Consider the following 12511-nt stretch of genomic DNA (forward strand, 5'->3'; position numbering starts at 1 on the left):
AGTTCTGGGCACCGCATTTGAAGAAGGATGCAGACAGACTGGAGAGGGTTCAAAGGAAGGCAATGCAGATGTTCAGGGGACTGGAATGAAAACAGACTGAAAGAACTGGGCATGTTTAGCCTTGAGAAGAGAAGCCTGAGGGAAGAGATGGTAGCGCTCTTCAAGTACTTGAAAGGTTGTCACAGAGAGGAAGGCCAGGATCTCTTCTCGATCATCCCAGAGTGCAGGAACCGGAATAATGGGCTCAAGTGACAGGAAGCCAGATTCCGGCTGAACATCAGGAAAAACTTCCTGACTGTTAGAGCAATACGACAATGAAACCAATCATCTAGGGAGGTGGTGGGCTCTCCCACACTGGAGGCATTCAAGGTGAGGCTGGACAGCCATCTGTCAGGGATGCTCTGATTTGGATTCCTGCATTGACCAGGGGGCTGAACTCGATGATCTTGTAGGCCCCTTCCAACCCTACTATTCTATGATTCTATGATTCTATTCTATGAGATCCCAGCCAGGGTGGCTTGCTGTGCTGGAATCATGGAAGACAACTGTTATTTTCAGGAGTTTAGTAGTCCACAACAAATTGTGCCCTCTCGTGTCAAGACTTCTGGTTGGCCCTGTTCTGTTAGTGGTTAACTCTGCTGCTTCTTCCTAGATGCAGTGATTTGTTTGGGACTGTACTGATTGAGAGACTAGTATTTATTTTTAGATAAACCCATGGTGAGATCTCAAGGTTGGCCAGTTGTTAGGAGAGAAGCTGGGGTAGTCATGCATTATACTGTTTTACTGCCAAATATTCTCAAATTCATTGGACTATCGCCAGGATAGGGGTGGGATTAGTATGAGCATAATGGTATAAGTGAATCCTTGAGGAACTGCCAGTCAGATTTCAATGCAGGCTGATCTGGAAAGGTGCTCCATAAGACCAGGCCATTACTGTAGTCATATCTAGGGATGCTGGAGAAATTCGAGATGGATTAAAATGAGCTCAGATTTCTAAGAATTCAACCTGCAGAATCTGCTGTGGAGCGACCCCCTCAGGCCCTGCGGAGTCCATGGACTTTCAGATGATTTTTTTAGGGATTTAGGAATGCCCTGGCATTCGGCCCCCCGAAACCCATGGTGGAACGGCCTCCCACCCCCCGCCCCCCCACAGAATCCCCCCTGGGATGAAACTTACCTGGGGCGGATGGTCTGGTGGCAGTGGCTCTGGAGGTGGCGGTGGCAGCTAGTCCCTCGGCTGGCTGCTGCGGACTCAAATGGTGGACATTGTAGCAGCCACAATTTGCATCCGGCCAGGCTGCCGTGATAGGCTACGTAAGTATTTACGTAGCCTACTTACGTAGCCTATCACAGCAAAGGCAGCCAAGCAAATGGCGGCCACCACGCCATTTGAGTAGCTGCCTTTGATGTGATAGGCTACGTAAATACTTACGTAGCCTATCACGGCAAGCTAAAAAAACAACAACCGTGTACGCAAATGGTGGCGGCTACGGCGGCCGCAATTTGCGTTCCCTTTTTTTTGCTGTTTTAGCCTACGTAAATATTTACATAAGCTATTATCGCAAAAAAAAGGTGAACGGAAATAGCGTAGTGGGCGCTATTTGCGTTCCTTTTTTTTTCTCGCCGTAATAGCTTATGTAAATATTTACGTAGGCTAAAACAGTGAAAAAAAACAGAATGCAAATGGCGGCCACCATAGCCGCCATTTGCATACGCGGTTTTTTTTCCCCCAGAAGGCTGCCCAGCGGCCAGATGTCCGGCTGCAGACAGCCCCGGCCGGCGGCTCTGCGGAATGTCCGCGGAGCGTTGCCGGACGGATTAGGATTTCGGGGGCAGGAGCGGAGCGCCTCCCCTCCCCCGCGAATCACCCCGTTGAAAAGGTAAGTGACTTTCGTGCATCCCTACATTTTTTTACTTTCCCGAAATTTACGCATATAAATCCGTAGAAAAATATGTAAGTTTCTGCTGAGGAAACGTAGACTGGAATAGGGGACAATACACTAAATGTTACGTACCGGGGTAAATTATCTAAATCCTTACGTAAGTACTTACGTAAATATTTACGCATTTCCGTCTTTTTCCGCATTTAGGGAAAAGAATCACATCTGCCTGTGGGTGGATGTCAGAACAAAAGGCGCCTGACAATCCGCAAAACAGCCAGAGAGAATTTTACAGAGTCTGTACATCCCTAGTCCCATCCATTGCCATATCTGAATGGGATTCCCAGGAAATGTAGGGACGTGGCTTATGGTCTTGTTTTTAAGCCTCTTGTGGCAAATAATGTGTTTTGTTTTTTCTGTTGCACTAGTTTATTCTTGCTTAATAACATCTGTGCTGCTGAAGGTAATTGTGCTTTTCCTCCCCACCCCCCGGGCACACGATCGGCACATGCAGCAGGGGAAATAAGCCACTGTAGCCTATTTCTCCCACTGCTTCTGTGTGAATTGTGTCAGTCTTTTGGGCCTCTCTGCCAAAAATGTAATGAAAACATGTAATCACTAACAGAATCTCCCCAAACCTTGGCCATGCAAATTCTGGAGCCATACAGCTTAAGTCCTAGAAGATTTTAGCAACCTTAGACCAGTAGCAAATGTCCCTTTCCTGGGCTAGGTCCTTGAGTGGGTGGTGGCCAAGAAGCTCCAGGCACTCTTGGATCAGACGAATTATCCAGATCCAGCTCAGCCAAGGTACAGGACTGGTTTAGGCATGGGACAAGCTTTCGTTGCCCTGTAGATGACCTGTGTCAGGAGTGATATAGGGCCTGTTCTCCTTGGCCTCTCAGTGGGTTTCGATACCATCAGCCATACTGTTGTCACCTGCTGGGGTGAATGACTGAACTGGGAGTTGGGGGAGGGGGGGACTGCATTGTACTGGTTCCGCTCTTATTTGGATGGATGGCTCGAGAAATTGGTGCCTGGGGAACATTAGTCAGCACCATTAATTCTCCTCCTCAAAGACTGGTTTTGTCCCCCATGTTATTTAACATCTAAATGAAACTTCTGAGTGGGGTCATCCAAAATTCTGGAGTGTGCTTTCAAAAGTATGCTGATGGCACACAACTCTGCTTCTCCTTTTCATCTCCATCAGGTGAGGCTTTGGATATGCTAGATCAGTGCCTTGCTGTGACAATGGATTGGATGAGGTTTAATAAACTCAAACCAGACAAAATTGAGATGCTGTTTTGGCAACTTCTCCAGGGAAATGTCCAGTCCTATCACAAGGAATTGCTCAATTCTACCTTAAACAACTGTTCCTTTTGGCTTTTTTTTTGGGGGGGGGGGGTTAAGCACAGAATCAGGAACCTTTCTGTAATGGGTTTAGGTTGCTGTGGTCACTATTCCTAAAGAAGGGTAGAGCTAGGTGCTTCCAGTTCAAATACAATGGAGAGTGAAAGATTTAAAACCTATGTGCCTCATACATAGCTATGTATTATTGAGCCTTGATTATATGGGGAGTTACAAGTACTGTCTATCTTGTACTGATATCCACATTTCATTTTCCAGACATGGATGACTGCATTCAGTGTCAAGAGGGTTATTATCCAAACCACAACCAGGATTCATGTATTCCGAAGCATATCACCTTCTTATCATATAAAGAGCCTTTGGGGATCCTCTCAACCACTTCAGCTCTTTTGCTTACTTCCATTACAGTTTTGGTGCTAAGAACCTTCATGAAGTACCATGACACACCCATTGTCAAAGCCAACAACCGGAACATCTCATACATCCTCCTCATCTCCCTCCTCCTCTCCTTCCTTTGTGCTTTGCTCTTCATCGGCCGACCTGAGAAGGTGACATGTCTCCTTCGGCAAACTGCTTTTGGCATCATCTTCTCAGTGGCTGTTTCTTGCATGCTGGCCAAAACCATCACTGTGGTTCTAGCCTTCATGGCCACCAAGCCAGGGTCCAAGATGAGGAAATGGATGGGGAAGCAGCTGGCATATTCCATAATTCTTTCCTGCTCTCTTATTCAGGCTACTATCTGTATTGTGTGGCTGGCAACCGCCCCCCCATTCCCACATTTTGATATGCACTCAGAAATGAGTGAAATCACTGTGCAATGCAATGAAGGGTCAATTGCAATGTTTTATTGTGTCTTGGGCTTTATGGGCTTCCTGGCCATGGCCAGTTTCACTGTGGCTTTCCTATCGAGGAAGTTGCCAGACAGTTTCCAGGAAACCAAGTCCATCACATTCAGCATGTTGCTGTTTTGCAGTGTCTGGTTGTCCTTTGTTCCAACGTACCTGAGCACCAAAGGAAAATACATGGTGGCTGTGGAGATATTTTCCATCTTGTCCTCCAGTGCTGGGTTACTGGGTTGTGTCTTTTTCCCCAAATGCTATGTCATCCTCTTGAGGCCTGATCTGAACAAAAAGGAAGAGCTAATAAAGAGAAACAAATGAACAGAATATCACCTTGGAAGGCATTGCTCTCTCTCTCTGTCTCTCTGTCTCTCTCCCTCTCCCCCCCTCTCTCTCTCTCACACACTCTCTCTCAGGTGTGTGTGTTCAGTAAACAAACAAAAATAACAGTTTCATTTGTTGTGTTCAAGGGTTCCCATGTTCAGTCAAGCCACAAAATGCTGGGAAATGACAGCTCTTAAAGGCCACACCCTTTACTGACATGTTATTTAGGCAATATTCTTATGTACAGAATCATATGCTATGGTTACTTCTTGCATCTCCACTTGTCAGTATGAGCGAAGTCCCACATTTGTCAATTTGCAAAATCACTTACCTGTTCGCGGATTATGTTGATGGTGGGGGGGCATTCCATCCCTCCCCCCAGAATCCTCGCCGTGGGGGAGGTGCTCCATTCCACCCCCCCTGGAATTCTCCAAGGCTGGCTGTGCTCCGCAGCAGCTCCGCGGAGCAGCCGGCCAGGCCCAGCCAGGCCAAAGCCGTCCGCAGCCGGATTTCCGGCCGCGGAGGGCTCTGGGTGAAAAAACAAACAAACACGTATGCATATGGCAGCGGCTACGGTCGCCGCCATTTGCGTTCCTTATTTTTGCCCTCTTAATCTACCTAAATATTTACGTAGACTATGACTGCGAAAATCAAGGCTAATGCCAATAGCGTAGCGGGCGCTATTTGCGTCCCTTTTTGATTCCCCGTTTTAGCCTACGTAAATATTTAGGCTATTTGCGTTCGCCTTGATTTTTGCCGTCATAGTCTACGTAAATATTTCCGTAGATTACGAGGGCAAAAAATAAGGAACGCAAATGGCAGCGGCCGTAGCCGCTGCCATTTGCGTACGCAGTTTGTTTGTTTGTTTTAACCCACCCAGCTGTGATAGGCTACGTAAAGATTTACATAGCCAATCATGTCGTGTTTTTTTTTTTTTAAACCTAGTCATGATAGGCTACGTAAATCTTTACGTAGCCTATCACGTCTTTCTTTTTCAGTCTTTCTTCTTTTTTTTACCAGAGTGGAAATGGCGGTGGCGGCAGCGGGTCAGAAGACCCGCTGCCCCCGCCGCAGCCGCCGCAGCTGCCGCCACTTGGAAGATCCGCCCCAGGTGAGTCTCGTCTGCCCCAGGTGAGTCTAAATACTTACGTAGGCTAAAACGGGGAATCAAAAAGGGACGCAAATAGCGCCCACTATGCTATTTGCGTTCGCCTTGATGTTCGCCATCATAGTCTACGTAAATATTTACGTAGATTAAGAGGGCAAAAATAAGGGACGCAAATGGCAGCGGCCATAGCCGCCGCCATTTGCGTATGTGTTTTTTTTTTTAACCCACCCAGCCATGATAGGCTACGTAAAGATTTACGTAGCCTATCGCGTCATTTTTTTAAAAAAAACCTAGTCATGATAAGCTATGTAAATCTTTACGTAGCCTATCACATCTTTCTTTTTCTGTCTTTTTTTTTTTTTTTTACCAGAGTGGAAATGTCGGTGGCAGCAGCCAGTCGGAAGACCTGCCGCCGCCGCTGCAGCCATCACCAGAGCCGCCACCAGAGCCGCCTCTGCCCGGAAGATCTGCCCCAGGTGAGTCTCGTCCCGGGGGGGATCCGCCAGGGGGCAGGGGGGTAGGCTGTTCCGCCACGGAGTTCGGGGGGGCGAATGCACTGGCATTTGACCTCACCGTGATCCGTGGCGGAACTTTCTGCCATCCCTATGTGAAAGTGAAGCTATCATGCAACTTCATTATATTTCCACATTACATCTATCCAACTCACAACCAATACCATCCCCATAAATCCAATCCCTACTCGGTGGAGAAGCCACAGGTAAAACATTCCTCCTTATTATCTCCCACCAAAAATACAACCAAAATGTTTATTTTGTAATTTTTTTGGGGGGTGGGTTTTTTATTTTAAGTGTAGGGAAAACGTGCATTATAGGATAAAATGCCCCCATGCGCATTCAGATTTCAGACTGCCGTGGGTGTCCTTTTGCCAGTATACAGTTTACATTTTCTCTCTCACATGCCCTCTCTCTCCAGATCAGCATACGTTAAAAGAATTTCTTGTTCCACTGTCAAATTGCAACTGGGATTTCCACTGGATAGGGTTCCGCCCACAGTTACGCTGTTACAGAAGTGTGGTGTTTAATGTCACATCAACTACATTTCAATCCATTTTCTCAAGCTAAATTGACTATATGGGGAACTCAGCTATTGAGAGCTTCGGCTACTGGGCAGTATAGAAATGGAATAAATAAAAATAGATAAAATAAATCCAAACATAAAAATTGGTATTTTTGTGGTGAACCTAGATGGATAAGTAGATGTTTACAAGGGATCAAGTAGTGGGGGCAGCTGATGAATTGTTGACTTTTTCTGCTTTGAGTATCAAGAATGGCTGAATGGCAATACATGCAACTGTGGCATTTGTTAGAATGTATGGTTGGCCCTGTTGTATTTACAGCTTCAGAGTCTCCTTTACTATTGGAAGTAGTTATTGAGGCCAATCAATCATATCGACCTGCAATCTTTATTTATGAATACTTAATATTGTTGAATAAATACGATATACAGGGTCTTAAGCAGGAATGGAATCGGAGACTGGATTGTCCTATTTTGCCTATCAATAGATCGCTACTTTAGCATCTATTTCCAAAGCATCCATGAATCCCAGGTTATGCCTTATGCAGCAGAAACTCTTGTGCTGTATCTATTGGACACCACAACGACTGCGTTTGGATGTCACCATAACCCATGATAGGTTAAATAAGCCACTATGGCTTATTTAACCCACTGTTGGTTATCGTATCATCTGTCAGGAATGTTAAAATCCACAATGGCTTATTTGGCCAAAATAAGCCACTCTGATAAACCACGGTCTGCAGTAAGGGTTATTTAACCCACCGTGGGTTATCGTATCAACTGGTGCACAATGGAGCTTAATCTGTCACGACTGGTCTGCTCCAGCCTGCAGGGTTCTTTCTCTGAGATCTTCGAATTACTCACCCCATTCCAGTCTGGAGCGTCCACGGTGAGGGGGAGGCGATCCCTCCCTCCCCCTGGAATCCCCCCTGGCTGGCTCCACTCCACAGTGAGTCCTCAGAGCTTCCAGCTGAGGCTGCCCACAGCCAGACCTCCGTCTGCTGCCGGGCTGTGGATGCAAATGGCGGCCACCATTTGCATCCCTGCATTAGCCATGATAGGCTACGTATATATTTACGTAGTCTATCACTAGGGATGTCAGAGAATTCCGCCATGGACTCCAGTAAGGCTGGATTCTTTAGAACCCGGCCTCCCAGAATCCGTGGTGGAACAGCCCCCCCACCACCCCATGGAATCCCCCTGGGACGGAGCATACCTGGCAGCGGATGCAGTGGCTCTGGCTGGTCTCCTGGCCGCTGCCAGGCTGCTGCAGCCACAAATGGCAGCCGTCGTAGCGGCTGCCATTTGTGTGGCTGCCTTTCTTGATAGGCTACGTAAGTATTTACATAGCCTATCATGGCAAAGAGCAGGGGCGCAAATGGCGGCCGCTACGCCATTTGCGCCCCTGCTCTTTTCCATAATAGGCTTGTTGTTGTTCAGTCGTTCGGTCGTGTCCGACTCTTTGTGACCCCATGGACCATAGCATGCCAGGCCTTCCTGTCCTCCGCTCTCTTCCAGAGCATGCTAAAGTTCATATTTATTGCATCGGTGATGCTATCTAGCCATCTCATCCTCTGCCATCCCCTTCTCCTTTTGCCTTCAGTCTTTCCCAGCATCAGGGTCTTTTCCAGGGAGTTTTCTCTTTGCATTAGGTGGCCAAAATATTTGAGCTTCAGTTTCAGTATCTGTCCTTCCAGTGAGCAGTCGGGGTTGATTTCCTTTAGGATGGACTGATCTGACCTCCTTGCAGTCCAGGGGACTCGTAAGAGTCTTCTCCAGCACCACAGTTCTAAAGCATCAGTTCTTTGGTGCTCAGCCTTCCTTATTGTCCAGCTCTCACAGCCATACGTTGCTAGTGGGAAAACCATAGCTTTGATTAGACGGACCTTTGTCGGCAAGGTGATGTCTCTGCTTCTTACTATGCTGTCTAGGTTTGCCATAGCTTTCCTCCCAAGGAGCAAGCATCTTTTAATTTCATGGCTACAGTCACCATCTGCGGTGATCTTGGAGCCCAAGAAAATAAAATCTGTCACTGCTTCCATTTCTTCCCCTTCTATATGCCAGGAAGTGATGGGGCCAGATGCCATGATCTTAGTTTTTTTAATGCTGAGTTTCAAACCAGCTTTTGCGCAAAAGGCAGCCATGCAAATGGCGTAGTGGCTGCCATTTGCGTGGCTGCCTTTTGTCATGATAGGCTACTTAAATACTTATGTAGCCTATCATGGCTTGGAGTCACCACAGAGCGGAGCCGGCTGGGGAGGATTCTGGGGGGAGGGATGGAGTACCTCCCCCCCCACCATGGATGCCCCGGAATGGAGCAAGGGAAGTGTTTTGTACATCCCTACCTATCACAGCAAAGAGCAGGGATGCAAATGGCGCCCGCTACACCATGTGGGTCCCTGGTCTTTTCATGATAGGCTACCTAAATATATACATAGCCTATCACAGCTAAATGCAGGGACGCAAATGGCATAGCGGACGTTACTTGCATCCCTGCTCTTTGCCATGATAGGCTACGTAAATACTTACATAGCCTATGATGGCTAAAGTAGGGAGGGAAATGGCGGCCGCCGACTTGGGCAGCCATTCACGGCCGCAGACCAGGACAGCGGACAGACCGGATGGACCAGAAAAGGTAGGGTCCGTCCCAGGGAAATTTTGTGTGGGGGGGTTGCTCCATTCTGCTACAGATTCCGGGGGGGGGCGGATTTAAAAAAATCCAGTTTCATTGGAGTCCGTGGCAGAATTCTTTAACATCTAGGGAAGGCGGAACATTCTGCCACGGATTTCAGTGAGGCCAAATGCACTGGCATTCGGACCCCCGATATCTGTGGCGGAATGGCCTGTTGCCCCCCCACCCCCCACGGATCCGTCCCGGGACGAGACTTACCTGGGGCGGATGTTCCAGATGGCGGCAGCTGCAGCAGCGGCTTCGGCAGCGGTGGCGGCAGCGGTTGGTCTTTTGACTGGCTGCCACGGCCGCCATTTGCATTTTGGCCTTTGCCATGATAGGCTACATAAGTCTTTACATAGCCTATCATGGCAAGCCAATCTAAAATAATAAATAAATGGCGTACGGAAACAGTGGCGGCTACAACGGCCACCATTTGCGTTCCTTATTTTTCGCCGTTTTAGTCTACGTAAATATTTACGTATACCATTACAGTGAAAAAAGAAGGGGAACGCAAATAGCGTAGTGGGCGCTATTTGTGTTCCTTTTCTATTCGCTGTTTTAACCTACGTAAATATTTATGTAGGCTAAAACAGCGAATAGAAAAGGAACGCAAATAGTGCCCACTACGCTATTTGCGTTCCCCCTTTTTTTTATTTGCGCCAGCAAACACCTAAAAAAGCCTGCCCAGTTCTGGAATAAGATTCTTTGGAGTGATGAAACCAAGATTAACTTGTACCAGAATGATGGGAAGAGAAATGCATGGAGATGGAAAGGAACAGCTTATGATCCAAAGCATACCACATCATCTGTCAAACATGGTGGAGGCAGTGTTATGGCATGGGCATGTATGGCTGCCAATGGAACCGGGTCACTGGTGTTTATTGATGACCTGACTGCTGATAAAAGCAGCAGGATGAATTCTGAAGTGTATAGGGCTATACTTTCTGCTCAGATTCAGCCGAATGCTGCCAAATTGATAGGACGCAGCTTCATATTGCAGATGGATAATGACTGCAAACATACAGCAAAAGCTACCCAAGAGTTTCTGAAGGCAAAGAAGTGGGATGTTCTTCAATGGCCGAGTCAGTCACCTCATCTCCACCCAATAGAGCATGCTTCTCACTTACTGAAGACAAGACTGAAGGCAGAAAGACCCACAAACAAGCAGCAGCTGAAGGCAGCTGCAGTAAAGGCCTGGCAAAGCATGTTGAGGGAGGAAACTCGGCATGTGGTCATGTCCATGGGTTCCAGACTTCAGGCAGTCATTGACTGCAAAGGCTTTTCGTCCAGGTATTAAAGGTGATCCTTAAGTTTGAAATGATGTTGGTTTGTTCCATTACTTATGAGCCACCAACGATGACTGTCCTTCCTGAATGGTTAGTGCCCCACTTTTGTCAAGCCCCTTGAATTACAGCTGAAAGTCCTGACTTCACTTCCATCTGGGTGTGTTTCCTTTCAACTTCAATGTGGTGGTGTACAGAGGCCAACTGCCAAAACAGTTATCCTTGTTCCAATATTTATGGTCCTGACTGTATGTTTCCTTTCCAATAAGAAACACTAAAAATACAAGCCTGCAAGAAACACCCCTATCTTGAATGCTGGGAAGCAGCATGACAGCGTAGCATCATGGAAAAGGCAAGTTTCACAAGCAAAAGAGCAAAGTTTGTCCCCTGGATTTTTTCATGCCTCACAGCATGTACAGGGAAATGGGCTGATGGTTGTCCCTGGGAGTGCTCATGATACCACCCCTCAAGCATCCTCCTCAAAGTGACATTGAAAGTATTATCTACCACCCCAAACTGCCAACTGAAACAGCTTGTCCTTTGAAGTATGAGAAGAAACGTCCTGGTAGTACAAGATAGCACTACATCCCATCAGGTGTTCTACTGGGATCGCCATGTTCCCAAGAGGCCCCTTTCTATTCTGAACTTATACAGTAGCTTACCTACGTGCCTGAATTCTGGGAGCCAAGGACTTCATCATGAGTTCCTCCACCTCAAGTGTCCAAGATCCCACAGATCCAGTTCGATTGGATCCAGTTGTATCCTTGGAGTGGGGCCTATTATTTGAAATTATATTAGCAGAGAACTCCCTAAAGAAAAATCGGCTCCTGCATTGTCCCTTCCAGACCAAATTTGCACCTCCCTAACAATAATGCAATTTGTGGATGGAAATCCATGTGTTTCTGAGCTTGCAATGCATTCCACAGAACAGAAGCAAACACATCTGACAACGTGCACACCTTTGAAAAAGTGAACATTTCCAAAATGTGCACAAACATTCTGTATTCAATGGATGCACGGATTAATGCATGCATTACAAAAACTGGAAGGGGATTTCCATATGGATTTCTTTAACAAATGATCATAATACACTGCAAGCTCATGCAGAAATGGGATGTACCTAAGAAGGTGACATGTGACGTTTGCCGAAATGGTTTGTGAATGTTAACACTGTATTCTCTTGTGGACAGGCACAGCCCCTTTCGGTGTGTAATGATAACTGCCATTTTGGTCACAGAAGAACAAAGAAGGAAGGGAAGCCATTCTGCTGCTATGATTGCCTCCCATGTCCAGAAGGGAAGATTTCAAGCCAGATAGGCAAGATACATTTCTGAAAGCAACATATGTTGTGTTCCAGCATTTAGACCTCAGGGTGTATAAAAACTAATTTTCCTAATTTGAAATAGGTTCCTGAATTTATTTGACAACATTTGTGCAGGACACAGAAGCCACGTTTGCATGATCACAGGGTGCCTGTCACACACCAGCTAACTTTGATAATTACCCTTTCTGGGTGCAGCTTCTCATGTAGTCCAGACACTATGAAGGTGGCTTATTGGGGTGGTTAACAAAAAACCAAGAACCCATGTCCTATTATTAGGGATGTACGGAAGTCACTTACCTTTTTGCAGATTCTGTTTGTGTGGGGGGGGAGGCGCTCTGCCCCTCCCCCTGGAATCCTCGACGGCAGGGGAGGCAATCCGGTCCTCCCCCCCGGAATCCTCGATGGCTGGCTCTGCTCTGCGGCAGCTCCGCAGAGCAGCTGGCCAGGCCAGGGCTGTCCGCAGCCGGATTTCCAGCCGTGGACTGGCTGGTGAAGACGCAAATGGCAGCCGTCGTAGCGGCCGCCATTTGCATCCTGCCAGGGAGCCATGATAGGCTACGTAAGTCTTTACGTAGCCTATCACATCTGGGTAAAAAAAATGTACGCAAATGGCAGTGGCTACGGTGGCCGCCATTTGCGTTCCTTATTTTTCGCCGTTTTAGTCTACGTAAATATTTAC

At 47.2% G+C, this 12511-nt stretch overlaps 1 protein-coding gene across 2 annotated transcripts; it reads left to right on the forward strand.

Annotated features, from left to right (window-relative positions):
* Positions 1–1467: 1467 nt before the first annotated feature.
* On the forward strand, positions 1468–11908 carry LOC146342583 (vomeronasal type-2 receptor 116-like). 2 transcript variants are annotated; one of them, XM_084806205.1, is made up of 5 exons: positions 1468–1880; positions 3654–3793; positions 5887–5992; positions 10778–10860; positions 11699–11908. In XM_084806205.1, the coding sequence occupies exons 2-4, from the start codon at positions 3674–3676 to the stop codon at positions 10837–10839; spliced, it is 288 nt and encodes a 95-aa protein (XP_084662331.1). In that variant the 5' UTR covers positions 1468–1880; positions 3654–3673; the 3' UTR covers positions 10840–10860; positions 11699–11908. The 2 variants fall into 2 exon arrangements, with proteins under 2 accessions (XP_084662331.1, XP_084662330.1); XM_084806204.1 differs by lacking the exon at positions 1468–1880 and having other exon boundaries at positions 2091–3793; positions 11699–11906.
* Positions 11909–12511: the final 603 nt, after the last annotated feature.

The sequence above is a fragment of the Heloderma suspectum genome, chromosome 6, assembly GCF_057233095.1.
Source record: "Heloderma suspectum isolate Gila_16-S chromosome 6, 16-S_ref, whole genome shotgun sequence".
Lineage (NCBI taxonomy): Eukaryota > Metazoa > Chordata > Lepidosauria > Squamata > Helodermatidae > Heloderma > Heloderma suspectum.

Excerpts from the sequence above, each read along its gene's own strand:
- LOC146342583 (XM_084806204.1), top strand. The coding sequence starts at position 3,506 with ATGGATGACTGCATTCAGTGTCAAGAGGGTTATTATCCAAACCACAAC. Across the intron at positions 3,794-5,886 it reads TCATCGGCCGACCTGAGAAG|AGTGGAAATGTCGGTGGCAG; the intron begins GTGACATGTCTC and ends TTTTTTTACCAG. Across the intron at positions 5,993-10,777 it reads GCCCGGAAGATCTGCCCCAG|AAACACTAAAAATACAAGCC; the intron begins GTGAGTCTCGTC and ends CTTTCCAATAAG.